The sequence below is a fragment of the Macadamia integrifolia genome, chromosome 8 (genome assembly GCF_013358625.1).
Source record: "Macadamia integrifolia cultivar HAES 741 chromosome 8, SCU_Mint_v3, whole genome shotgun sequence".
Lineage (NCBI taxonomy): Eukaryota > Viridiplantae > Streptophyta > Magnoliopsida > Proteales > Proteaceae > Macadamia > Macadamia integrifolia.
In genome coordinates, this window is record NC_056564.1 from 4,839,707 (window position 1) to 4,867,248 (window position 27,542).

Here is a 27,542-nt window from a genome sequence, read left to right on the forward strand (position 1 = left end):
GACCACATTTTGGTCCCCACCAACCTTTGTTCGAACCACTTTGATCAACTGAAACTTTGACCCCACTTGTCTATCAGATGCCCATAAAATCTTTTAATATTCGATTTACAAAGAAGCTGGTGTAAGGCCAAGCTGCCTTTAGAAACCCTCCCCCCAAACTAAAAATATGTGATAAAAATCTTCATAACTGAAGCAGTCACTGTCGATTTTGATTCAGTTCGGATCAGAACCAGTGCAGAAAAACCTATAAATAATCAGCAGATCCAAGGAATATTCCTCGGTTTTTGGTACTTTAATCCAGAAATTGACAGGTTCAGCTTGTCCGAAATTGAGATCGGTGACCACCGATTCTGATTTGAATCGGACGATTCCCAATCCAACTTGAAACCCTGCTCCTACTAGGAAGCATGCTCTCGTGTCTCCACGGTGGCAACTGAATCATCCCTATATCGCCTTCTCTTTTTTTCCCCCAAAATGTGATAACCTTGAGTCAAAACTTTATCCTTCGATTTGCAAGATTTTATTTTTTTAATGTTAAAAGAAGAATTCTATTTAGAATCCAAGACCTCAGGGTGCCAATAGATGAGTGAGTGAAGTTCAAACTTCAAACCGCCAAAGTACCAGCACTTCGCTATTTCATTCCTGCTTTGAGAAAAACTCGAAAGCTGTAAGCACTGGAGGCATACAAATGATGGTTAGCATCCACAAGCAGCTTCTTAAATTTGACATTGCTCAACATAGAGTATATACTAATTGCAGAGCAGCTAAAAAAGAACCCCAAAACAGTTTATTAGTGCAAGACTACATGGTTCACAAGATCTGGACAACAGTTGACAAGATCATAGAATGTGAAATTTGAGCAGCAGCAGCAACCCTATGTAGAATAACCAAGAGATCCATGTCTCATAGAGCCTTGGTGGACTATGAATAGGGTCCTAGTACAAGGACCCATTATTCTGAAGAAATGGGACCACAGGCCTCACATACGTGAACCCCTGGAAGGGGCAGTCATCAGTTTTGGGGCTGGCAGCTGGTGAATCCAAAACTGGCATGTTGGTCCACCGTTCCTCGAAGTTAGCAATGCAATGTTTCCCCGCAACTTCTGGGAGAAAGCTTGGCTGAATCTGCCGTGCCTCTAATTTTTTCCAGTTGATTGGTTTAAACCATTTGTGGCGCTTTATCTCCTCACTTCCACCAGGTCCAATGCCAAGGCGCTTGCTCACTTCCTTCTGCAATAGCTGAAACAGAACGAAAGGGAGTGAACCTTTCCTGAATCAGTTTCCTCGTTCATGAGACAGAACATAATTAACGAAGCAAAAGAAAAATAACTGCAGCACAGAATGATGTCCGTCTCCTTCCATATTTCGCTATCCACCGAGTAGATGCCTGGATAGAGGCCAAACTTACCTGACCAACATCTCCTAACGAAAGATAAATCTATGTCTACACAGATGATGAGTTAATAACGCTCGCTGAAGGATCTGGATAGCTGGATTTCCCAGCATCCATAACAGTAGGTGGCTCAGAAACAAATGACTCATACTGCACCACACTATCATTACCACCAAAATGGCGGAAAAAGATAAAAACCAGAATATTAAATTGAAGTTAGAATTTACCCCTTTCAGTAGGGAATGTGCTTCACTCGACAAAAATCCAGGTAGCTTGATCTTATCCTTAATTATCTTCTGCTGGATCTTCTGACGGTTGCCGCCAATGAAAGGTGCCTGTAAAAGCAGCAACCATAACAACAATGAGAAAATAATAAACAAGCAAGTGAAGCACACCAACATCTACAGAAGAAAGTAGACATCAAAACGTTCTGTGAATTTATTATGCTTACAAAATTTGATATTGTCAGCTGTTACTTCTGGATGTTTCGAAAGCAAAACGACAACTTTATGAATTATAAGAGAGTATTACCTTCATAACAGAAGATTTTATTATTATACGTGGAAAGGGTACACATAAACAAAACAATGGCTAAGAACCTGCCATACAAGTGCCAATTTAGGTGTGCAGTGCATAGTTGTCACGGTGCCAAGGCGAACTAAGGCGGTGGAGGGTTGTCTAAGCGCTTAAGCGAGAAGGCGCATGCCTTGAGGCGAACAATTATTATTTATTTATTTTTTTTCTATTTTCTAACATTATTTATTAAGCTATATATACCTTGTATCATAAAAAATCAAGATTAAGCAACAATCAAGTCATTAAAATCAACATTTAGCCATATTAAATCATAAAAAATTAACATTAACTCATTAAGTCATATTAAGTTATAAAAAAATCAAAATTTAGAGAAATGCTCTGGTTCTATAATAAGTTTGACTGGTCAAATGATATTATTTTTACATGAGACTTTTTGTATCAATTATAATATAAAACTAGCTTTCCAACAAGTCTAAAATTACTTAAATCTGAGTTGCAACGACAAAGTTATGCTCCTGTCAAACTTATTTTTAAGTGCGCAAATGTTGTTAAAATCGCCTGAATGGAAATAATTTTATAGATATCAAAACAAAAAATTATTTTACCAGACTTTTGGTTTTTAGCAATGTTTTAACATGATAGAATTTATAAAATTTTCATAATTGAGAAAAACTCCAACATTTAAAAGTTGAAAATCACCCCTATAACCAAAATCCAGATTTTCTTCTTGGACTGGGGGGTTGACTTTTTATCCTTTTGGAATTTTAGTTTTAAACTATTTTTATTGGATTCAAATAGGGGGTATTTGCTTATTTATGAATAATATCTTAAGTAAATGAAATAACAAATATAAAAAGCATTTACTTAAATTATATTTGGCATAAATAAGTTTCAAAACACAAGGCGGCATGCAGTGCAATAAGGTGACTGTCACCTAGGCCCCAGGCAAACCGCCTAGACGCCTAGTCGTCGCCTAGGCGACGCCTTGACAACTATGGTGCAGTGTGCTTCTCAACTTGTAAGAAACTTAAATAGCTAATTCATGGATCAACATGAAATGAACTAGGGAAGGGGAAAAAAAAAAAGCAAAAATACGTGGCATTAGGATTGGACAAGGAAGGATGTCTTATCTATTTGGATATCTTCACCACAGAGCTACATGACGCTATCAAAGAAAAAGGGGCAAAGTATCGCGCAAGTAGATGAGCAGTTTTTTTTTTTTTTTTTAAAGTAACTAGCTGAGCAGTTACCTTGTCCTTAAACACCATTCTCATCACCTTACATTTTCTGATGTCAATGGAAAAATAAAGAACAAATGATTCAGAAATTGCTACAACACAAGTTCATTCTAGACATGTCATGCCTTCCTTACACAATTTGTAGAACATTCCAGAAACAAAGTATTTATTTTTGTTTTATCCATTATATTGATGTTTTGTTCAATTCTGAATTCGAATCTCTGAAACTCTGAACTCATAATCAAACTTAAGAATTTGCCATCTCAGATTTAACCTGCCAAGTCTTCTTTCTTCTTCCATTCCTTTTGAATCACATCTTAGTCAAAATTCAAATCATATCACTATGTTCCAACTTGCAAAGTACATTCTAGTAACCATGTCAGACACATTTTGGGTACACGTACACATCATCACAAATTAAGGTAGATACTAACGTGGGAATTCAAGTTGAACACTATTTTGATTAAGCTTATAGGAATTATTTATCAAATAGTTCAATCTTATCCCCATATTTATAAGGATGTTCTTATAATTTTCTTGAATGAAATTTGGCAAATAAGATACCATTCTGCATGAAGTGTTATACTTATTCCCCCCCCCCCTTTTTCTTTTTCTTCCCCCACCCACTAGGTATTCACATGAAGAAAAACTAATTGATGGATACTGACCTTCCCTGTGAGCATCTCAAACAATAGGACTCCCACACTCCACCAATCTGCAGCCTTATCATGACCTTTCCCAAGAACAATTTCAGGTGCCATGTATTCTACTGTTCCACACAACGAGTTTGATCTTGTATTCTCATCAAATTGTTTTGCTAGACCAAAATCAGTCAACATTACCTAAAACCAAGATGCCAAAAAGTGTGAAGATGTGTATGAGAGAGAGAGAGAGAGAGAGAGAGAGAGAGAGAGAGAGAGAGAGAGAGAGAGAGAGATCATACATGGCCATCTGCACCCAGTAGAATATTTTCTGGTTTTAAATCCCTATGCATTATGCCATTTGCATGGAGGTGAGAAACGGCAGAAACAATCTCAGCTGCATATATGCGTGCTAGATCCTCCCTGAAACAGATTAAAAGTGTTAAATTGTTGCATACTCAGACGTTTTCATTAGCCACCAATGGGGAGTGAAACATACCTGAAAAGCCCATGGCGATAGAGCTGAAAAAATAGGTGTCCACCATTTACAAAATCTAGAACAAGATAAAGCCTGTACTTTGTCTGCATAAAAAAACAAGTCAATACCTTAGCATGCATATTATGCTGGAAAAGCTCCAAAGACTAAGCAATCTGATTTTTTTTTTTTCAGTCAAGAGAAAAAAAATGTACAAAAGGGTGGAGATTTGACAGTTATCTTATTCCCAACAGGGAAACTAATATGGTTAAAGGAGAAATGACACAGCATACCCAATTCATCTCAACAAAACCTTAAAGAAAAAATATTTAGAAAGAAATGTCCAAATAATGCCAAGAAAATTATGAGAATAAAACAGTTAAAATCTTATCAATCATATGCATGATTTTAACATTTTCCTAAAGAAAGGTATGAATTAATTTCTAGAGAGTTAAATCACCCCTACAAGAAATTGAAAGCGATTGTATTTTTCAAATCCCAAAAAAAATATTACGATATCTTTAGAAGTTAGATGTCTTGTAAAGATAATGCAAGAGTACTAAGTCATGAGATATGCCATTACTTGGAATGAGTATCTGAGCTGCACGATGAAGGGATGATCCACTTTTGTCAAAATATCCCTCTCAGCTTTCATGTATTCTGCATGATTCTTCTCCATAATCTTATCCTTACGCATGACCTTCATTGCATATATTTCTGAAGTACCCTTCTTCCTCACTTGAAACACTTTCCCAAATGCACCTTGTCCAACAACCTTCATAACTTCAAAATCCTCCAGTCCAACACTCTGATTCTCCAAACTTTGATCGTCACCGTGGCTGGAGGATTTCTCTACAATGGCATCATCACCAGTATGTTTCTTTGGTGCCTCTTCTTTGACACACTCCATGAGTTGCAGTGAATCCTCTGTCTCATGTAAAGTGAGCATGCTTAGCTTTAATGATTGACTAACACAAGTTGATGGGCCCACTAAAGAATGGGATCGGCTGTAAATGACTGCAGGATCAACATAAATCATTTCCTTTGAATCTGATCCAGGTAAGCAATTCCCCGCTGTCACTAGATCAGCTTCAATTGAGGCCTGCAATGGTGAAGGACCAAATACATCTGAAAAGTCAAACTCAACATAATCAGATGGAACAACATCAGGTGGTCCCATAGGAAGAAGCAACGGGCTTGGGATGGGCTTGCACATGCCAGTCTTGGACAAACCAGAAAACTGTGAGGAAACCATCTTTGTAATATAATGGGTGAAGTGAATAGCAGATGGCAGGTGGATGAAGATTAAACACTGACGTAGAAAAGCCTCTCCAAATCAGTCCAGGATGTGAACAGATGAAGAAGGGTTCCTAACAATAGCCTTGAACAAGAGGAAGTTCACGTATGCAATTGGAGTTCCAAGTAATCTTGGGAGAATGCAAACCAAAATCCAGAAGAAGAAGTCGTTCTTGTTCCCCGATTCACAGGAAACAATGGATGCAGCAGTACTTCTTGAATTCATGAAGATCAAGTTGTGAAATCTGTAGTGCATAGTAAAGGTACTCAGTTAGTACTCACCCAAGAGTTAAGGACATTATGAGGTGCATTAGCATTTAATTTTTCTGTAGATGCATAAGGGAGGCATGAGATTAATTTAGAAAGAGAAAATCATAATACACGACAAGGCTAACAGGAAGAACATAAAATGCCTCATAAAAAAGACAGCTAAATCCTTGCACCTTTTAATGTCATTATAAATTGGGTCACTATAAAGAATCTATAGATAGGGAATGAAGTTAAAAATAATTAGTTTGTCTTCATTGTCAATGCCACAATAAATTCATATTCTATTTATTTATCTTTTAGATCTTTGATAGGTAGGCCCCAAGGAGAGTTGAACTCATGACTCTTAATTGTGAGGTGTTGGTCCTTGCCGACTAAGCTACCCCCTTGGGGATATAAATTCAGATATTATTTACATACACACAAAATTTTATAAAAAGATGTACCAAATGGCATAATTTTCAAAAATAAGGAATACTTAAGATATTGTAAACCTCTGCCATATTGTTCACAAATTTTTTCCATATTCTTTTTATATTTTTAGATGTATACCAAACTGCATAAATAATTTATATTAATATTTTAATGTTTATTATTACAAGTTGCTCATTAAATTTTCCAGCGATCATCACTTTATTATATGCAAAAAATATCCCGCATCATCACTCTCCCAGTTCTCAAATTTACAAACCATGGTCCAACCCACATTTGGAATGTGATGCACATACCAAAGGCTCAGGATCCATCATCTGATGGTGTCCCATGTGGCAGATCCTAAGGCAAATCCATTCTTTGATGACAAACAATTTGCCAAAAGAAGAATGCAACAAGGCTAGATAAACAACGCTTTGATAAAATCATGAAAAAGTGATAGTATCTTTCCTTAGGTCTTCATGGATATCTGATGCCGCATCCATCTCAAATGTCTAGTCTCAAACCCAAAGAGAAGTAAGTTAAAAATCTGTTTAGAGTTTTCTCATAACATAACAAAAATTATCAGTTTACCTAATGGAATTAGTTGCTTTTTTTGTAATTCTTATTAGTTTGTAATCACTTTGGAGCCACTTCCCCACTTGTTTGGAGCTGAAAACTTGACTAGTGAGATCAGTCTTGGGTCCTCTATCACATGTACCAGCCATATCTGAACCTTGGCAATTGGTAATTAGTGATAGACAATAAAAGGTGATTCAACTAAAAACTCTTGTTGCCAGGCGTAATTTACGACCCAAATAAAGATGAAAGTAGCCAACTTCAAATGGCCAGTATAATCAATGACATTCAGTATGAAAGTAAGATACCGGTAGGATGACGAAGACCATATTTGAGAAGGAAATAAGAATGTTGAGTAAACAAAACCAGCATCCATCTGTCTATCTATCGATCTCTCTGTTGCTAAGGCACATGTTAAGCAAGTAAACTCCCAAAGTAGCGTATGGTTGGATCAGCACAACCATGTCTCCAATTGAGATGGGTTTCCATTATGCAAGGAGGTTCAGGGTTTACCAAAATGGGGAAAAATTAGGGCCTTGAGCATTTTAATAGCCTGTAACTCCCCTCCTTTTTATTTTCCGTTTCTCGTTCAATATTTTTATAGAGAATTTTATAATTTATAGACAGAAAATTATAAATTAAAGTAATTTACATTGAACTTCAATCTCAATCAATGATACCATAAAACAAACTTACCATAAATCTGGAAGAAAAAAAATTGTCAGAATTCTTATTCCATTCAAGCAACTCCTGAAACTAATGCTTAAAACACAACAAAGCAAAACCGAAAGGATGAAACAGAAAGAAACGACTTAAGAGCAGAGGGAAACCTATGAGATCTCCAACCGCGTCCAAATCTCATATTCAAAAAGGTTTTGAAAAAAAAAAAAATCTATGCCATATTCCGGATGAAACACTTCAGAATCTTGAATCCCAACTAAAAAGGATGCAACAGGAACAGATTGAATAAAAAGAAAACTGAAGAAGCATTAGAAGTAACTTAAAATCAATAACGAAGTTGAGAGAAACTTGCCTTTGGGGATATCGGAGAGGGAACGACGAAAGATGTTCTTGGAGCGTCTTTTGGCAAATCCTTCACGCGGGGTGGCTTCTATAATTATAATAAAACAGGAAACCTTCTTGGAATTGATTCTTAAATTATGATGTATAACACGTGGCATGACATCAATGGTTAACCGAATAGTAAACTAAGATCCAACTCATTAACGAGTTTAGCTTTTGCGGTTAGCGTTCCTGTCTTTCCTTTTCCGATTAAGGATAAGAATGCATTGGATATTCTATTAGGATTTGATTTCGAATCGGCGCCCGATTAACGCAACGCCAACCTTTCATTTCCTATTCAAATATCAGTTTACCAAAAAGACCCTAATTACATTCTTGATTCACACGATCGACCCTTCCACGGTCCTGCGACTCCTATCTACGCGATGGCGTGCCGCGTGCATCGCAAGTCAAGGAAGAGTAGAGCGCGCGCTGGGGGGCTTTTGAGTTTTCAGTCTTTTGACTGTCAGTCAAACTCAAAATTGGGAGGCTGAGCCTAACAGCCTAAACACCCCTTGCTTAGAAGTAGAAATTTAACGGCTGATGCAATGGTTCGTGTAAAGTTAACCCCACGATACAGTGGGTCCCATTGCTGTGTCATATGGTTATCATTGGGGTGAAACAATGTCAAGTTTCTTAAAACCCAACCAACCCTAAGTCTCCAAAACTCAACCCAGTCCTGACCTAACCTTATCGTGTTCACAAGCCTAACCCTACAGGGTCGGGCCGGGTTGACCTTAGCTGGTCTTGTATTTTTTTTCCTATAAAGATTCACAAATGTTAAACTTATATTTACCAAGGGCGGTGGGGAGATGTTAAGATTATGGCCACCATTTTCCACCCTTAATCCTTAAATTTGTAATAAACAAGGTTGTCAATTTGGTTATAAAATAGACATTTTATTCGCCTAGAATCACAACATCTCCCATAAATTAGACAGATCAAAATTTGGCCCAATTCTTCTTACTGTATCTAAAGTTCATATCAATACATGACAGCCTATGTAAAGGAAAAGGGGGGGGGGGGGAATATTTTAGCCATTTGGTCCATCTTCACTCAATAGATAAGAATATGTGGCTTAACAAATGATGTGGGTTGACGCCATACAAACAGTTTGTCTAATACTTGTGTAACACATGATGTGGACCTAGGGGAAGGAGAACACTATTACTAAACACAATAATAAATCTGGGCTAAAATCGGGTTGGATTGGGTTGGGTCAGGCCGAACTAGGCCTAAGTCTCAACCCTACCTAGCCCAGCCCAACCTTAGTCAGGGTTGGGTTGGGCTGTGCTGGGTTAACCCTCACAACCGGGTTAGACAAGGTTCGAGCTGTAGAGTCAACCTTACACCCTTAATAATCACCTTATAAAATTATGAAATGGTTTTCTACGAGGATAATGTAAAAAATGAATTTACACACTACCACCAATGATGAGTTAAAAAATAATATCATTCTTATGAAGTCCACATGATCAAAGTATTTGATGACAGACATTTTATTCACTTTATCATCTAATGTTTGTTTTCTTAGTGGTATCCAACCTCACCAAACATTGAAAAAAAGGCGTAAAATCAATTTTCACATTTACATTTTTGAATAAATAAAATATATGAAACCTATAAAAGATATCTATTGCAATTGGGTTTGGACACTAATTGTGACATGTGCTCAATCTAGAGAGTTTTTCATTCATCCAGTGTGGAAAGATATGAGCATATTCTTTTTTATTTAGTTATTTATTTGTGTGTGTGCGTGGTAAGAAGCATATTCCTTTTACTTAAACCATGACATTTGAGAGTTTAATATTGTGGTGGTCTATGGTTCCGGTGGTGTAAGATGCACCTAATCACATTGAGAATAATAATAAGAGATATATAACTTGATCCACATGACAAAAAATATTTTTTCCTATTGAACTTTTGGACTAATCCATGTTGCATGAATCATGATGAGACGGAGATATTAAATTTGAAGGATTATGGCCTTGTTTATTGGAGCAATTCATTATTAATTCATTATTGATTGTTCTTTATTAGATGGTCAATATTGGTGTCCGCTGCCACTTAATAGCAGCCATTCAATTTATTCTTCATGATAAGATCATATGAACTCGGCAGAGAGATATGCATCTGTGATCAAGTTAGATATGCATCTATTTTTTTTTTTTTTTTTTTTTTTTTTTTTCCCTACTTAACCTAATGAGCATCATGGGTATCATATTGGGTGTTAGTTGGGTCAATGGCTACCTACTTATACATACACTTTATCTACTCACATATGCATGCTATATGTTCAAACCCACAACTTCTTCCCCTTGCATTGGCTTTTCAAGTCGAAGCTACCACCACTAGGCTACACTAGTGATATGTTTCTATCAAGCATCGTAACATGTGCGGTGGATTCTAAACTAGTAATCCATTTCTACATTGAGTGTATGTTTGTGTTGAGTTGGTATTTGGTTCTTATTGATCCCTTTTTGACCTGGAATTATGGAGAAAATTTGAAGTATATATATGTAAATCGGTTGGCATCAAGGTTTAAAAACTTTGAATATGACAAGATTATTCTCCATTAATTTCAATTTGAATAATCTCGAAATTGGTCTAACTCAACCAACTTGTCACGACTTAGTGTAACTCGACCAAACTCTACCACATGGAAAAATATACCTTAATTCTCTTACTCATAGGTCAAAGTTCAATCAAAGTAGAGTTTACGAAGTGCAAATAATGCATTGAAAAAAAACAAGATTATCCTTGAAATTTTTGGAGTGATGAGAGGATGCATGAACATATGTGGGAAGGCATGGCCTTAAATGCAAGTATATTTTTGAGTTGAAGTATGAAATTTGATTTATGGACAATTTAGATAATTCACATCATTACATATGTCTATAAGATTAAAATTGCCACATTATCTTTCACGTGACAAAAATTTGGGTGATGGTTTAAAAAAAAAAAAAAAAACTCAAAAGAAGCCAACTAAGTGGCCATGTAAGATCGATAAAATATTACATGGAAGGTTGATAAGCAGATCTTCATTGCAGAACAAATAGCGAGCATTCTATCTTAACCACATGTCAAATTATGGGACCACCTTAGAATTTTCCTATATTAAGATTTTGAATCTATTCCTAAAATTTTAGATAAACTGTAGATACTGAATTTTATCACCCTAAAGCATGGATTTAGGGGACGGTATCGGTATTAGTATCAAAATCTATCGATACCAATCAGATCATCGTATATCGATCATTTTGCCCCGCATTTTTTTTTATTTAGTATAATTTTGTTTACTATTTTACCCCTAAAATGATACCGATCTAGATTCATCAAGAATCGAGAATTGAACTAAACGGATACGATACTAATACTTAATCATGGTCTGGAGATCATCAAGACAATAATGAATTGAGTATGAAACCGTTCTTATAGAGAGTGTTTGAAAATGGTTGATTTACCCCTGATGTGGTTTGGTGTCCTAAGCTTTTCGAAAATGGGCAGAACTTGTGGAATATAATTTCTGTCCGATCCAAACCCCATAAACTTGCCGCCATTGTTTACATTGGCGCAAATTTGAAATATTAGATTCGGGAATAGGTATCGAGTGCAGCGTGCGGGGAATTTCTTTTGCTCTTGCTACTCGGACTAGCAACCAATGAAATAGAATATTTACCCTTCTTATGGGTTTATATTTATAAATATTGATAATTTTACCGTTGAAGATTCCATTTATTTGGTTGCGAGTCCTGGTAGCAGGAACGGTAGCAGCTAAATTTCGTCCCGCTATGTGGTGAGTGAACTCAAAAAAATCTAGGGTTTCAGTGCGTTCCTTCTGTTCGGTTGGCGTGGTCCGGCATTGTCCCGCGAAAATTAGGGTTAGTTAGATGTAATTCGAAACTAAAGTTCTGCAGAACTGAGATCTTACTTGGGATTGATTACGATCTTTCTTTCAACACTTTCGAATGACTTCAATTCAGTTCGGCTAGGCAGTAGAAACGGAGAACTTCTACTCGCTGTATGTCGTTAATCGAAATGGATATTTAAGTTCATTTAATTTTGTAAAGGTGAAGCTTTGGGTTTTCAGAAAGATAATAATGGTTTTCAGTTTGAAACGGATCATAGAGTCGGAGAAGAAAAAGAAGAAGGTGTTTTTTTTAATCCTAAACGGGAATTGTTTCAGTGAAAGGAGAATGGAAGATGATAACAGTAGCAACGGATCAGTGTCCGGAAGGCGAGGAATGCCATTCGAACTTCGATTTCTGACAAGCTTGGGCGGTCTATTGGGAGGCTAGGGTTCAGAAGACAAAGGAAATCGATAAGGGATCAAGCATTAGTGTGCAATCTGCTATCACTTTGAGGTTTGTCTCGCAACTTTGGATTGACACCTGCTCGGTTAGTGTTATGTGCATTTTCTGTTAAGTTCCTTCCCCCCCTCATCTTCTGATAAAATTCATATCACATGTTACCTTGAACGAATTCACTACATTTTTAAGTGATGTATTGATGTTTGTAAATTGCATCTCTCTCTCTCTCTCTCTCCCTTTCTCTCTCCTCTGCATTGCCGCGAGATATATCTTACAACAACCACTAATACGGGTAATTGTTACAGTCATAATGTTTTTCTTCACTTTTATCTGGCTACGCAAAAAGTCTGGATCCTGTTCCAACTACTACTGCATCTAGAAATATTATCTATTCATATTTCTTCTCTCACGTTAATTCTCTAGCTTCATTGTCCTCACCCCCTTTTTTCCCGCGGATGCTTCTCACATTGCAGTGAAGGTTGACCTCTTTTTTTTTTTTTCATCAGTTACAGACGATTGCATTAATCTCTCTATTAACCACTTGTTGGGAATCAATATGGGATGGATTCATTGCAGATACCGATACCAATACTAATTGGATCTGGGTTTTTTTCAGGTGTTTTGATTCAGTATCGGACTGATATGGCCAATCCGAATTGGTATCGGTATCGATTTTGGTTTTGTTTGCACCAAACCTTGAACCGAATCCCTTGGCGGTGAGCAAGTTAATGGAGATACACAACAACCAAGTATGCACAAAGCTAATAATACAGATAAATCAAATAAATAAACCAAAAAAGAACACACGTTTTAAGGTGGAAAACCCTTCAAAGATGAAAGGGTAAAACCACAGGACCTAGTCCATGCAAAACTTCCATTATAATCAATAATGAGAATACAAGTCTTTTCTAGATAGTGCTAGAGCGTCACAAACATGAAGAGAAAAATCCCTTCAGAATAACATTATAATTATCACCATACAAGGTTGATTAAGCCACACACAATCTATTGACCTTACTTTTTTTTTTTTTTGGGTGGGTGGTAAAATCTTCCATTATATTGCAGTAACCTAGTAGTGATAATGCCCAACTGGTAGTATAATCTTCCTTCAATAAGTAGCTTCACGTTTCTTTTATTGGTGGATGATAAATCCCAACTGGCTTTGAGAATCATAATATCTATGGTATGTACATATTTGTGGCATAATTATAAAATGAGCTGTGAAAGTCTGAACCAAAGTCTTGTCGATATAGATTTTCAATAGTAGGACATATATGAATGCAGATGGATGATCAGACGCCCTATTGGTTCTTCTCCATTAATCTTGTACATCCATGACTGATATGAACAATACAACATTTGTTTCTACTTCCATGTATTCATGTGTCAAACTGTTGTTGATTTGCTTATTGTGGACATATATGAATGCAGATGGATGATCAGACGCCCTATTGATTTTTCTCCATTAATCTTGTACTTCCATGGCTGATATGAACAATACGACATTTGTTTCTACTTCCATGTAGTCATGTGTCACACTGTTGTTGATATGCTTATTGTGGTACCTCTTATTCTGATTATGTGCTTACAATTCTTCAATTTGATAGTTTCTCTGTAGTGGGTGGTTAATTGTGGTAGAAGTAAGGCCAAGCTTGCTTTTTGGAGAAACGGAAAGGTTTATTCTGGACAATGTCTCCGAGGTATGTGGACATATTCTTCTGTAAGTTCTGTATGCACCCTTTTGCAGTATGTGTTAGTTATTAGTGTAGAAGCAGAGTTGCATAAGTTTGAAAATTTTATAGTGTAAGCAGTCGTCAAATTTCAGTTGCTTCGGAACAATATCATTTATTTGATCTCAGTAGAGGTGGTAACTTTTTGGAACCCTTTGAGTGCCTTGCTCATGTATTTTATATCAGAACAAGTAACCCTGTTTCAGAAACTATATTGTTTGTATGTGGAGATCATGGTTCAAGAACTCGGCCAGATCTCGCTGAGATCTCATTTTTCTGAAAAGGCGAGTTGTTCAAACAGGCGAGATAGAAAAACTGCAAAATCTCGAGCGGGATTTCGAGATCTCGCTGAGATCTCGGTCCAATAACTCGTCTCGAACCATTTTGGTTCATCTTGGTCCATTTTTGGGCCAAACTATGCTATTAAAGCCATGTTTCGACTCAACCTGGGGAGATTTCTTGCTGGTTTTGCCTTTTTTTTCCTCTAGCTCCCATTTTTTCGACTCAATATGGCCTGTCACTCATTTCAGTACTAGGAGTCTTGGTTTCTAGGATGGGGATGCAATGTCCAATTGTTTACTATGTAAGTATATCTATGTTATGTAATTTATGGCTTTATGTTTACTTGCTATGTTGTTACTTGTTACTTGTTACTTGTTATGTTACATTGTTACTTTTTAGTTGTTACTTGAATCTATGTGATTCATCAATCAGCAATAGGAATTAGAAATTATGGCTTTTATATATTCTAATGATTAAGTTGTGTCAAAATGGTGATTGTGGAAGGTGGATTGATGAATATATCATACTAGATGAAGTGTTCGAAGACTCGCCGCATACTTATATAGGGTACATTGTCAAAGTACCATTTTGAGTTTGTTTTTTGCAAATCTGATGTTTCCATTGTGTTTAGAATGGCTAAAATAGGGTAAATACATAGTTTCAGGGCCTACAAAGGCCATATGCCCACCGAGATCTACCAGCGAGTCGACATTCCGAAAAATACAAGGTTTCGGCGAGATCTCGGCGGATCTCCTTTTTTTGGGATAATGAGATGGCTGGCGAGATCGAGTTTTAAAACCTTGATGGAGACAGGAAGATGTACTGTACTATGGTTTTGGATCCCCCTTATCAGATCATTTGATAATTACATATCAAACTATAGATCTTTTCCCAGGCCATCAGTGGAATTTTGCTTCATTTATCTAGAACTCTGTGATGGATGATACAATCACTCGATCCCCCCCCTTCCCTGTTCTGAAGTGACTTAATTTGGAGTTGGGGGTTGCTGAACTTTGGGTGCTGAGCCCCGTAATGTTTTCCAATTGTTGTGATATTTACAGATGACAATTAACATCTATCATTCCCCCACTGTGGATCTGCTGAAAAAACACACACATTTGACCAAGGCATCAAGATCATGGTGCTGTCAAGAACCGTAAGCCATCTGTCTATTTTAAAAGTTTACTAACATATCAAGAACATGGTGTTCTTTGAGGGCTTTTAACATCTTTCCCTGTGTTTTAGATTATGGTGGAGAATCATGCACATAAGCACATTACTTTTATTTTTTGGGTCTATTTGTTGAATTCAAACTTTTGTTCTTCACAGATTGGAGATGTTGTACTTGTCCAGGATGGAAGTACAATGCAGAAAAAATTTAAATTGATTGGAATGGACATATTGGTATTGTATCCTTCCTTTCTGCTTGATCTATGATTCAGTTTTCCTTGTCAAGCACTTAACCTGATACAAGTTTGAGTTTATTTACCTCCCATTACATTGATTTGCCTCTCCCCTTCAATAACATGAGAAATTAAAGAGTACAATAATTAAAAAAAAAAAAAAAATCATTAAAAGATGCTGTATACTAGGTAGCACCCCACCTTATCCTCAAAATCCCAGCACCTTACTTCTATCCATGTAGACTAGCCTGAATGTGCATAATGTGTGAGCTGCTATGTTATTACTAACTCTCTGGAATGATCTACCTGACAGCTGGTTTCAGATTTTCTTTGACTGACATTTTAAATATATGAGATACCTAACTAGGGAATACGGAGGTAGAATGAAAAAGATAAATAGAGGGAAGAAAAAGGAAATCAGTGAAACTCAAACCCATGGATTTTTCGGCTGACTTATTGCTACCCTTCCCTCCCCAACCCATCTCTCCGCAAGACGAAGAAAAAAAAACTGTAAATTCTTGTCGAGTTGGCTAGAAATCATCTAACCATGCTGTTGCTATATAGGTGAATAATAATTGTTCTTCACTAAAATGTCCTTTTACTTTGTGTCATTGCCTGTGGAGCATGTTGTTTGCAGTCTCTATTCTCAGGATGCCTAATATTTGTCACTTGTTAAGTAGGATACATTGTCATAACACCTAATAGACACAATTGGAAAGGTCAGTCCAAGCTCTCTTCACCAATATGTCTACTTACATTTTGGAATACATACTCTGCATATTGCAGTCATCTCGTTTTCTTCTCTTTCTATATGTGCAGGGTACACTTTCAATGTTAATTTAGGGGTTGTGGCATCACTTGGGCTTCATTCCTTTGGGATTTCAATTATTCCATCCAGTTTGGTAGGCAGATTACTTCTCTTATTCTTATTACAGAACTGATAAAAAGTATACATTGTAACCATAAAAGTTGGTGCACATTGTCATTTGTTGAAGAACGTCGGGACCACACTCCAGTTTCAGCGCTTGGCTGTTTAAGTGAACATTGCATACATGGTCTCCACTTTCTTCAACTAAGTGATGCATGCAAATCCAAGTGCTTTGAATCTGTTTTAGTTCCGCCAGGTGATATCTTTGACCGTATGTGTGTGGACAAAAAGAACCGTTATAAAGTATTGAAGCAATGGTTCACTATCCTTTTCAGGTAAGCACATTTGCTTTGATTGTTGAGGATGTGCTTAGAGTTACATCTGATACTGTCGTATTGCATGAAGCCACAGCATCCCGGATTCAAAGACACAATGGTATCTATATAATTTGTAATATACCCAGTCAATTGTCCTGGTTTATCCCCAAAAATAATTGTGTATATAGAATGTATATACAAGTCGTCTATGCTAACCCCCTGGACTTTCCTACCTCAGGCTGACCTTGTTTGGGATTTCCTAAACCTGAGGTCAACCATGGGCTTCAAATCCCAGCAGAGCCCTGCTAAAGGTCAGGTTGGGCCTTATGGGGTTTTGGCTTGGCTCCGCCCTAGTTACACTACAAAATGCAACCTTTGTTTTTTTCGCTTTACATTCCACCAGTAATTCAATGTTTATCTGTTTCACTGACATCATACTCTTCTTGATGTGACACGTCGTATGTTTAGATGTGAAAATTTCATATTTGACACATAATATGCATTTGCACAATGCAAGCATGTGTGCCCACGCATCGGCTTGATGCAGATGATCCCCAAAAGCAAACTGATGAATCCCCACCCAATTTTTTTCTTATCATCTGGTTCTCTGGTTAGTTTCTGCAGTTGACCATTTGGCCAAAGGGTGAAAATAACTCTTCCCAAAACCTATTGGCCAAAGCCTATGGATGAAATCAAACTCTGTGATGGATAAATGAATCCTCGAGTTTCTTCCACCAAAAAATTGGAAAATAAAGTCATATTTAACTAGGATTGCTGGACATTTACACTAGGGATCAGATTGAGAGGAAATTGCAAGAGAATGGTGTATAGATTTGGGTTTTAGCTAGGTCAGGGTTTCAATTCTGAAATTCGGTGCACTAGTTTAGATATGAAAATGTAAGCAAGCTGTGGCAAATAGTAGCTATGTGGCAACCAAAAAGGTTTTTGGTAAGTATAGGTTTAGATTGGCTGGGATTAAGATTCTCAGGAGTAAAGGCGATGAGCTCTTTGGTGGATGAAGTCTACCGAATGGTGCTGATTATGGATCTCTAGTTTGGATTTGGAATAAAAAAAATAGTCAGATACAGGACAATAACCGTAGGACACCTCTTAGATCCGAGGTACTGTGAGTTCATACATCTTTGGATAAACTTAGCTTCTCTATAACTTGCCTGAAATTGTTTATTGTTAGATTTCTTCCCTGCATGAACATTATAGTTATATATGCCTACATTAGGGTCTCTTGGATAATCGGAATATTGATGCTTCAAAAGAAGGTTTGGAGACTGCCAGCTCTGGTAGAAAGTTTCAATAGTAAACGTTTCCCTTCCAAAATGAGGGATATTGAAGATTGGCAACTACCAATGGATTATTTATTATGCTTCTGTATGGCTGTTTTTTTTTTCCCTGGTAAATCTGCATGGCAATTGGTTTTTGTTTTCCTTTCTTGTTTTAGAGAAAGGGGGGGGGGGGGGGTGTTGGTTTTATCTACTCATATAATCAAATTCTGTATATACATTACAAATTTTCAGGCATGGTGTGGTTGCAAGTTGCAACTTAAGTGTCAATCCCCACAAATTATTTCCATTGAAAGGGGGAGGGGGAATCTAGTGTCACAAATCTGTGTGACATGCCTCATGTAACAAGGTCACATTTTCACATGTGTATTAAAAAATCTGTAAAGACGAAATTTGATAATGAGATAATGAGAAGTCACTTTTCAATTTGAAGAACTTATAGGAATAAATCAAAAGACAATTAAAAAAGGATTACGAGTGCCACACCTTTATTGGTGCCATTTAAAGTCCCTTTAATTATTTACTGAAAAAAGCATAAACATGGAATTCATTGGTTAAAATGAGGGATAGGGTTGGGAATATTTCTAGCTTTCTTGGGACTAGTAGTTCAACCTATTGGAGGGTTGGGATGCAAAGAACATGAGGATCATTTCCAAAGGGGATGGAAAGGTGGAGAGAATGGCACAGGCAGGGCGCACCCCGCTCTTCCCTTAAAAAATTTGTGAAGATGAATTATTTAAAGCACTGTGCGCAAGCTTCCTAATTGGAAAGGGTAGACGTAGAGGCTTTGAGCAGACAGCTAAAGAGTTCAAAGGGAGTGGAAAAGTTGGGGCTATGGTCGGTCTCCAGTTCAAACACCCGGGAAGGTGGCCACCCTTTAATCATCTCATCTTGCTGCTTCAGCGTAAGAACTCGGTCATGCAGCGTCTTGATGTATACCCGTTTCACCTGGTCTGCTTCTGGTCCTTCGCTGAACTTTGCCTGCTGTATGGCGATGACTGGTGCTGGACGCAATAACGCTGATGCTAGGATTGAGTCCTGAACCCAAAATATCAACCAAAAAAAATTTGTTATAGTGTTGAAACTCTTGAATCACTGGTTTAGGTAGAAGCTCCATCAATTCTAGCACCATGGTTTTTTTAACTGGGCCAGAAAGAGAACTGAAAATTTCTCCAGCAAACTGGGACTAAATTGTGTTGGGACCCTATTTGGATTCAACATTTCAACGAATGGTTTTTAACCCTCGAAAACTTTGTAATCTCTTCTCAGAAAGAGGAAGATTTGGACTATACCTCTAGAGGACTCAAGTTGTACATGAGCTGGCGCTGAAATTCTTTCTTAATAATGGCGCTGGTGGGAGGCTGATCCGGTCCCAATCCGAACTCTAGTTCAGATACATCCCCGTACTCAGATAAATCTGGACAACCCTGTTTCATCGTCACAGAAATCATAAGAATGTATGATTTGAGTTGAATAGTAAGTTGATCACAGTGCAGGAAATAGTATCTTTCAGTAAGCGCCCAATTATGTTTACTACGTTACAAGGCCAAAATCCATGAAGAAAGCCGCTTCTCTCCTATGTTCAGATCAAGAGTGTGAAATGAAAGAGTCCTTCAGAAGAAATCTCCTGGCCCGGTCAGGGTGGTGGGTGTTGAGGCCTACCTCGGAATATCACCCTATGGTATAACCCTGCGTCTCTACCTCGTGATATGTCCTTGTCGCCCAAGACAGGCAGGAGTAGCTGGCATATGCAACGGCTGGTCTATCAAGGGCGGATTGGTGAACAGAATACGGCCCGACCCTTGAGGACGAAGAGTATCAATGTTTGTGGAGATTGTGCAAGAGGATGTGGGAACGAATTCTCATGTGGCATGCGAGAGAATTTTTCCTATATATCTAATGGGGATGAGTTTTCTTACCCGGAAGTGCACTCTTACACCCAGACAAATAGGATGCAAAATGGTCAACGCATCCCTCTTGGTCAATGCCCAAGTGGGAATATTTGAAGAATGTAAGATGCTTAATAAATCATGAGCTTATGAACCCAATTGAATTGGGCCTATAGGCCGGCTACCTCATAAAGCCCAGAATGAGGTAAACACTTGGGGATCCGACGATTATTCAACTCCTCCCTTCAATAATAAGTCTTGACTTAGGTTGCGTGGATAAGTGGAATTGGCCAAAGAAATAAGTCAAACTTGCAATATACGTAGTATTAGTGTTTGACCCAAAAAATAAGGCGTTGGGTAATTGGGTTGGCACTTGGCAACTTACCTCTCCCCCCCCCCCCCCTCAACTCTTCCTGTCTGGGCGGAAATAGGAATGTTTGCCTCATCGGTGGCTTTGGCTCTGGTTGTGTGTCTGAGCAAGTGAGGTCTCAAAGGTGGTCCCCACACCCCATGGACGGTGTGGGGATGGTAATCCAAAGCGGGAGGGGTCCAAATTGGGCCGTAAGAGCCGTCCGCCTTCTCAGAGCTGATATTTGTATAAATAATATGTATTTGGATTCATACTTTGGTTGTTGTCAATGACTGAGCCCCATGACAGATTCCAATCCAACGGACTTACAGACAAATCTGTGGAATCTTAGCCTTAGTCTTCCTATATATCAATCAAAAATAAAAGAAGAATGAAGATCTTAATCCGAAGGTTGGAGATCTAAAATCTAAATTGCATGGCCTGAGGCTTCTGATGAGAGAGAGAGAGGCATGTAAATCGATTACAATCATTGCATTGATGCAGTGAACGTCAGCTGATTGGGAACCCTTTAGGACATTGTATTGATAAAGGTATGTGCCTGGATGCTCTCACCGTCGAATATTTACTGCACCTCACCGCTCATTACAGACAATTTGAAGAGTGAGAAAAGTAAAAAAGTTGAGAGTGACATACATGGAGGAGATCAAGCTCAGTGGAGAAGCCACAACGCAACATGGTGGCAGCGACGTAGATGGCGACATGGATTTTCTTCCCAACCTTATGAATTGCGTCACTCACGCTCAAACCTCCGGCGCTGTGCCCCACCAGTATCACCTGCTCATCATCCATTAACCAAAATTTTCAAATTTTTTTTTTTTTTTGTTTAAAATTAGTATTAATTCAAAGTATACACTAAAGCTTCAACTGATATCCACAAATAATCATGCATGCTTCATAGAATTATAATTTCATAAGAAGGAAGCTTGATATGATGGGATCAATTAAGTAAATAATAAAAATTAGGGAACTGAGAAGAAAGAGGATTGCATACTTGATCATTTAGAGGCAAGGCGGAAAGAAAGTCGATGAGAGGCTGATTGTAGTCATCGAAGGTGAGAACGGAGGAGACATCTGAAGGATCGATTCCGGCGGACTTGAGATCAAGACAGGAGACCTTATGGCCGGAACTCTCTAGAAGGCACCTGATCTTGTACCAGCACCATGCTCCGTGCCCTATTCCATGCACCAACACGAAGTGCAGTGACGACACCGACGCCGTCGTCTGCGACTGACTTTCTTCTTCTCCACCACCAGCTAGAGCTACTGCTACTGATCCGTTACTGCCGTTGTTGGCTGCCTCCCCCATGGATTTCACTCTCTTTTAGCTCTCAAATCCTGCTTTTCGAGTTTGAGCTCAATTCAGAGTTTCAGACATCAACAGTTAATATAAGTAACGTCTTCTCCTCTCTCTCTCTCTCTCTCTCTCTCTCTCTCTCTCTCTCTCTCTCTCTCTCTCTCTCTCTCTCGCTCTCTCTCGTTGTCTTGTTAATCTTGAAACGGGTCCAGCTGGCTCTTACTAACTCCTCCTTCCAAGTGTAAGCTGCGAATTTCTTATTCATTCAGCTGTCTAATTCAATTAAGAAACTCATTTATAGTTGCAAGATGAATTTTGGGATTCTCCCTTTTTTTTTTTTTCCTAGAGAGAGAGAGAGAGAGAATGGAAAATTAGAATAAATAAGACATGTCTGGGCCTGATTGGAGGATATACTCGGAATTTGGTATTTTCTCATGGATTCGATCTACTGTAGAACCCTAAATTATTATGTCCCCACGTATGTGGTTGCATTTTGTCGTAGTTAAAATGATGAATTGAATTCCATAAAACAAAAGGGGTGGTGAAGTGAGAAGTTGTAATTTATTTTTTGAAGAGGGTTTTTTAAAAGACAACGTGTTTGGCTCTTGCACTAGCCTGGGTATCAATGGGAGTACATGCAAAAGCATTATGATATTATGGTCATATTATTTTTTGATTTAGGTTTCCCTTTATTGCTTGTGTGATTGGTATAATTCTCAGGACCTTGGTAGAGGAAGAGGAGATATATGTTTCTTATGTTTCATGTTTGTATCTCCCTTCTATTATGAGAATTGTCTTGGAATAAGTTTTTCTAGGTTTCGTAACCTTGTGTTTACAACTAGTGATTACTTTGGGAAATGTATTGTTTGGAAAGCATTTTGTAAGTTTAATTATGAATAATCTATGGATTTTCACCATTGTATTCAAAATAATCTCGTTTTAAGAAGATTTTTCAGAAAAAAAAAAAAAAACTGAGTTTGAAAATTCAGGCCACCAAGTTTTGTAGAACTTACTTCATATGGTATGTATATATATATATATATATAAGTAAAATTAACAATTTTTTCTTCACCAACTTCAATTATAACAGGACTTTTTTCCAATAAAAAACTCAACTTTCTAAATATCACCATCCACATAATTGATTTCTTTGTGGAGGAATATTTGGGTGTATGTGGAATTAGAATTCCTCATTTTGCTTGACTATTTATCCTAGTAATAATAACTTCACTCTCTAGCTGAGCTGGTGTGCTAATGTAGAATACTGAAAGTCTTCTCCACCCCAGCCTTCGTGTACATGGTCTTCGATCTCATTCAATGGTTGAAAATACAATCATGTATGTACACTATTGTGGAAAAAAAAAAAAAAAAATCTTTCACCTTCTTCTTCTTAAAAAAATAAAATAGATGATAAGATAAGATGAGTATTGATAAAGTCGCCTTAATGTTATCTTTTATTCTTTGTCTGGTTGGTCATGTGATATATGTCATTTTTATATGTGAGAACTCAAGAAGAATTGGTTCCTCCATATCTAAATTGCGTGACATATCAAAAACCCCATGTCACTAAAGTTTCAAAGTCTTGGGGTTGCATTAGGCATATTAATCTACCTCAGTGTCAATTTGAATTGGCATTAATTCATTGATGCCAATACATTGATGCATGCCAAGAGATCTTACGTCAATCATCATCTAAGATTAGGCCAGATCAACCTTTTTGACTTGTGGATTTAGGAGTCAATATCATATTGGTATCGATCTCATATTGATACGAACTTGATATTGGATCAATAATTCAACAATATGAGAGGATAATTTTTTTTTTCTTTTAATAATATCAGAATTTTGGACGCAAAAACATTTAATCAGCCTAACATGATCAACCTGTATCAATATCAATATCAATATTGGTGATGATCGATATCAATCTTTTTTTTTTTTGGTAAGGTAATCAAGGATATCAATCTCGATATCATGAACTAACACTTTGACTTATGATACCAAGTTTTATAAAGAAAATTTCCCTTATCTCGAACTTTATTTTATTTTATTATAATTTTACCCTTCATTTTTGTCCTATTTACACATTACCACTCGTACAGTCGTACAGTAAATAATGCAGTTTCAGTCTCAGACGTGCATGTGATGTCTCTCCTGCTCTCTATAATTGTTGCAACCTTTTGAGTGTTTAATTGACCAATGGGTGTCTATTTTCAGCCCAACCGGTTGGGTGGATTAAAATTTTATTGAGAAAATCGAATCAAACCGCCGTCGTTTTGACATCAATTTGATGGAGACCGAAATTGAATCGGACCATCCAAAATGGAAACCAAAATGATAAACCAATAAAAATAGTTTGGGCAAGACACAGTCTGTGTCTCAATTCTTAATTGTGTAATTTTTGTGCCATTTTTTTTATGCACACGACACTTGTTACATTACTTGTACGTTTTCAAAATCTAACAGTTGTAGAAGGTTTTTGAAATTTAAATCCATTTTATGTAATGCTCCGACTACATTAATCTTGTACAATATTGTCTTTTTTAACTATGAGCCTCAAGGTTTTAAAATGCGTTGTGTTATATTAAGGAGATTAGAGGTTAATATTTTCCTAAGCAATTAGGGACTAAAGTTTGCATATCCTCACTGATCTTTCAAATCCCCTGATACTTCCCCTATTCTTGGTAGGAACATCTCACCAATCTCCCAGGTGGATCTAGTACTTGCCGTATTCTTAAGTGTCATATTTTAACTCCTCAAATGCCTTAAACTTATACAACAGTTAGATTTTGAAAATGTACAGCTAATGTTGCTTGCACAGAGAGAATTGCAAAAGAATATACACTTGGGATGCCCCCTCTGTGTTTGGATGTGTGCTCAAGTACTCACAACATGGTTTCAAGTATTAGTATCGTATTAGCTGTATCGATTGTATCATATCGATATCAGATGAGCCTGATCCCTGATCCTTGACCGATTTGGATTGATTATCCGTATCGTTTCAAGGGTAAAATAGTAAAAAAAAAAATACTTTTCCTAAAAAAAAAAGGGCAAAAGTGATCGATATCCACCGATCCAATCCAAATCAGTATCAGGATACCGATACCAATACCAAGAACTAAATCCATGACTCACAGTCACCAGATGTGTATTGTACACCTTGCCAGGCCGTAGAAAAATCAAATCCCTAAATGACACCACTAGATCATCCCAATTCCCAAGCCATTTCCGCAGGCTTTGGCTTTCATAAAAAAAACTAAGCAAGAATCAAATATTGAGGTCGTTGGACTTAGGACTTGGAGTAATCAACTCCACCATTCTCCCCTTATAATAGAAAGGATCCAAAGCAAGCAATGACTGCTAATTAGAGAATAGTACGGAGCGGTTAATACCGTGTAAGAGGAAAAGGTAATAGGTAATCAGAAGGACACAAAAGCAAAGCTGACAAAAAGCAATTTAAGCTTTTAAAATTTGGGTAGAGGGAGACTGAGGACTGCCTGTGAGAAGGCGTGCTCAAGGAAAGCACCACTATCTTTGGATACCTAATTGGCTTCTGAAATTTCTGAGAGGTGAGACCCATGGTTCCAGGTATTGGTTATATTAATTGTATCAGATAGGAATTGGCTAAGATCGATCTCCGATCAGTAAGGTTGAGATTGATCTCTGATCCCTAATTGATCTGGATCTATTATCCGTATCATTTCGAGGGTAAAATACTAAAAATTTAATACTTTTTAAAAATAGTAAAGGAAAAACTTGTCAATACTCACTGATCAAATCCAATCCGGATTAATATTGAATCAGTATCAATTGATATCAATACCGATACCAAAACCGATATAGTCCCCTAAATCCATGGTGGGACATGAGACAAGTGAGAGTGGGTACATGACCCTTAAGGGTAGGTATTGAATAATGGATTCAACTCTTTAAAAAGGAAAATATAAAAGTGGACTTTTCAACTCACAAGACCCATTCCTAGTACTGTCATTATGTTCAAATTTCATTTTTTTAAGGGAAAATTATGTCCCTTTCCCTTGTACTTTGTCAAAATCACACATGGATCCAAGGGTTTGAACGAATTACGCCTCCTCCCCTGATTTTTCTAAGATTCTTACAATTGGATCATATCTGTTGGTCACCATGAAATTGGAACTATTAATTGGTGATGTCACCTAATATTATACCATTTAATATTAGAAATGCCCTTATATAGACATGAACTTACTTATATGCCCTCCCATTAAAACAAAACAAAAGAGGGAAGACTCATTGCCCACCCCAGCCAGAGAAGATGGTGTAATCATCGGCAACTTACCATGCCCACCCCCGTTGTGAGAAAATCCGACTCCACTATGAAAAAACTTATTTTTTTTTCACATATTCTGATCCGTCCTCTCGAGATATCTTTCCTTTTCCTATTTCATTCTTTTACCAGCATACCAGTAGCAATGTTGGAAAGAGCTGAAAGATATACAACTACCCAGATAAAACAGGGGAAGTCAGTTAATGGTTCTTTCACCAGCACCGCAATGGTTCTTTTTGGGTAAATTTATGGTTCTAGAGTTTGCTATGTCCAGTATAAAATACGGGAAGTCGGCCAATGTGAACTGAACTTGCAATTAATCCAACTAGCCCACTAATATTTTAGTTGCAGCCACAACTGTTATGTTAACATCTGTTTTTGGGATTGCATAATTTAACTTTGTCTGAAATTTTAGAGTTCTATTGTTAACCGGAATCCTGCCCATCAGCTCTAAATCTAGAGAAACCCCATCAGCCCACCATTGCCCAGGTGAACTCAGAATATTCCTAGACCATAATCGTGCCTGATTCTCTTTCTCTTTCTTTAGATCTCGTTCCCTCCTTGACCGCTTTGTTATCACTCCCAGCAGTGGATCGTTGCGAGAATTCTACATGTTTTTCTCCACTAATTACATAATAATATATTTTGCCTCTGTGCGAAGGTACGCTAGGATTTGAATTCCCTGTTGAAGCCAGTAGGGAGGAGAGAAGGAAAACGAAAGGGACTGAAAGAGAGGGGGAGGAGGAGTGGGAGCCGGAGACGGGAAAGAAGGGGAGAAAAAGAAATTACAAAAAAATATTTCTCAGCTCTTCTTGCAACATTCCCCAATGCCCAAGTGCACTAGCCATTCCTTGCCTGTCCTAGGGCATTAAATTTCTAGTGTTGCAGCCATGGTTTTAAGTATCGGTGCGTATCGTGTCGTATCGGCCGATACGTATCCGTATCAGTAGGCATCGGCACGATACATATCGATACGTATCATGAAAATTTTAAAACCCTTATGTATCGATACGTATCCTACGATACACACTGATACGCACCGATACACCACCGATACGCACCGATACTCATCGATACGTACCGATACTCTATGAAAAATTCAAAATTGAAGTGAAATGTACGTTTCGGTATGTATCGGTACGTATCGATACGTATCGGTGCGTATCGGTATGTATCGACCGATACACACCGATAAGTACCGATACGGTCATAAAATGACCAAAATGGGTAATTTTTTAGAAAAACATAATTTTTTGAGGTGTTTTTGTTCCAAAGTTGCTGCCAACCATTTTTCTCTCTAACTAAAGTGGAAATCAAGGTTGGGAACAAGGATTTTAATTTATGGGACAATTACAAACCTTGGATTCTTTGCGATACTCTCAATTTACTGTTTATGCATAATACATGTTATATATAACTTTTTTTAACTATTTTTTTATGCAAATGTGTATAAAAAAGTGTTTCCTATCCATTTATGTGCGTATCTTTAGCGTATCTTAGCGTATCTCCATTCCCTCCGATACGTATCTTAATTTTGGCTGACCGATACGACGACCGATACCGATACTTTAAACCTT

The 27,542-nt window shown here is 37.5% G+C and overlaps 2 protein-coding genes and 1 long non-coding RNA gene across 13 annotated transcripts; 1 reads left to right on the forward strand and 2 right to left on the reverse strand.

Annotated features, from left to right (window-relative positions):
* Window positions 1–695: 695 nt before the first annotated feature.
* On the reverse strand, window positions 696–5,824 carry LOC122085711 (serine/threonine-protein kinase AtPK2/AtPK19-like). Its single transcript, XM_042654225.1, has 6 exons — window positions 4,867–5,824; window positions 4,308–4,390; window positions 4,111–4,231; window positions 3,836–4,009; window positions 1,620–1,727; window positions 696–1,238 (listed from the first exon to the last, which is right to left on the reverse strand). The coding sequence occupies exons 1-6, from the start codon at window positions 5,536–5,538 to the stop codon at window positions 936–938; spliced, it is 1,461 nt and encodes a 486-aa protein (XP_042510159.1). The 5' UTR covers window positions 5,539–5,824; the 3' UTR covers window positions 696–935.
* A 5,674-nt stretch (window positions 5,825–11,498) lies between these two features.
* On the forward strand, window positions 11,499–17,238 carry LOC122085847. Of its 10 annotated transcripts, none has more exons than XR_006142250.1 (6): window positions 11,499–12,262; window positions 13,816–13,908; window positions 15,282–15,376; window positions 15,550–16,342; window positions 16,443–16,525; window positions 16,619–17,238. It is a non-coding gene; the product is annotated as an uncharacterized LOC122085847 (long non-coding RNA). The 10 variants fall into 10 exon arrangements; XR_006142252.1 differs by having other exon boundaries at window positions 16,827–17,238; XR_006142249.1 differs by adding an exon at window positions 12,825–12,957 and having other exon boundaries at window positions 15,550–17,238.
* A 1,260-nt stretch (window positions 17,239–18,498) lies between these two features.
* On the reverse strand, window positions 18,499–21,992 carry LOC122086110 (methylesterase 17-like). 2 transcript variants are annotated; one of them, XM_042654820.1, is made up of 5 exons: window positions 21,842–21,990; window positions 21,357–21,789; window positions 20,999–21,139; window positions 19,399–19,533; window positions 18,499–19,144 (listed from the first exon to the last, which is right to left on the reverse strand). In XM_042654820.1, the coding sequence occupies exons 2-5, from the start codon at window positions 21,669–21,671 to the stop codon at window positions 18,866–18,868; spliced, it is 870 nt and encodes a 289-aa protein (XP_042510754.1). In that variant the 5' UTR covers window positions 21,672–21,789; window positions 21,842–21,990; the 3' UTR covers window positions 18,499–18,865. The 2 variants fall into 2 exon arrangements, with proteins under 2 accessions (XP_042510754.1, XP_042510753.1); XM_042654819.1 differs by having other exon boundaries at window positions 21,357–21,992.
* Window positions 21,993–27,542: the final 5,550 nt, after the last annotated feature.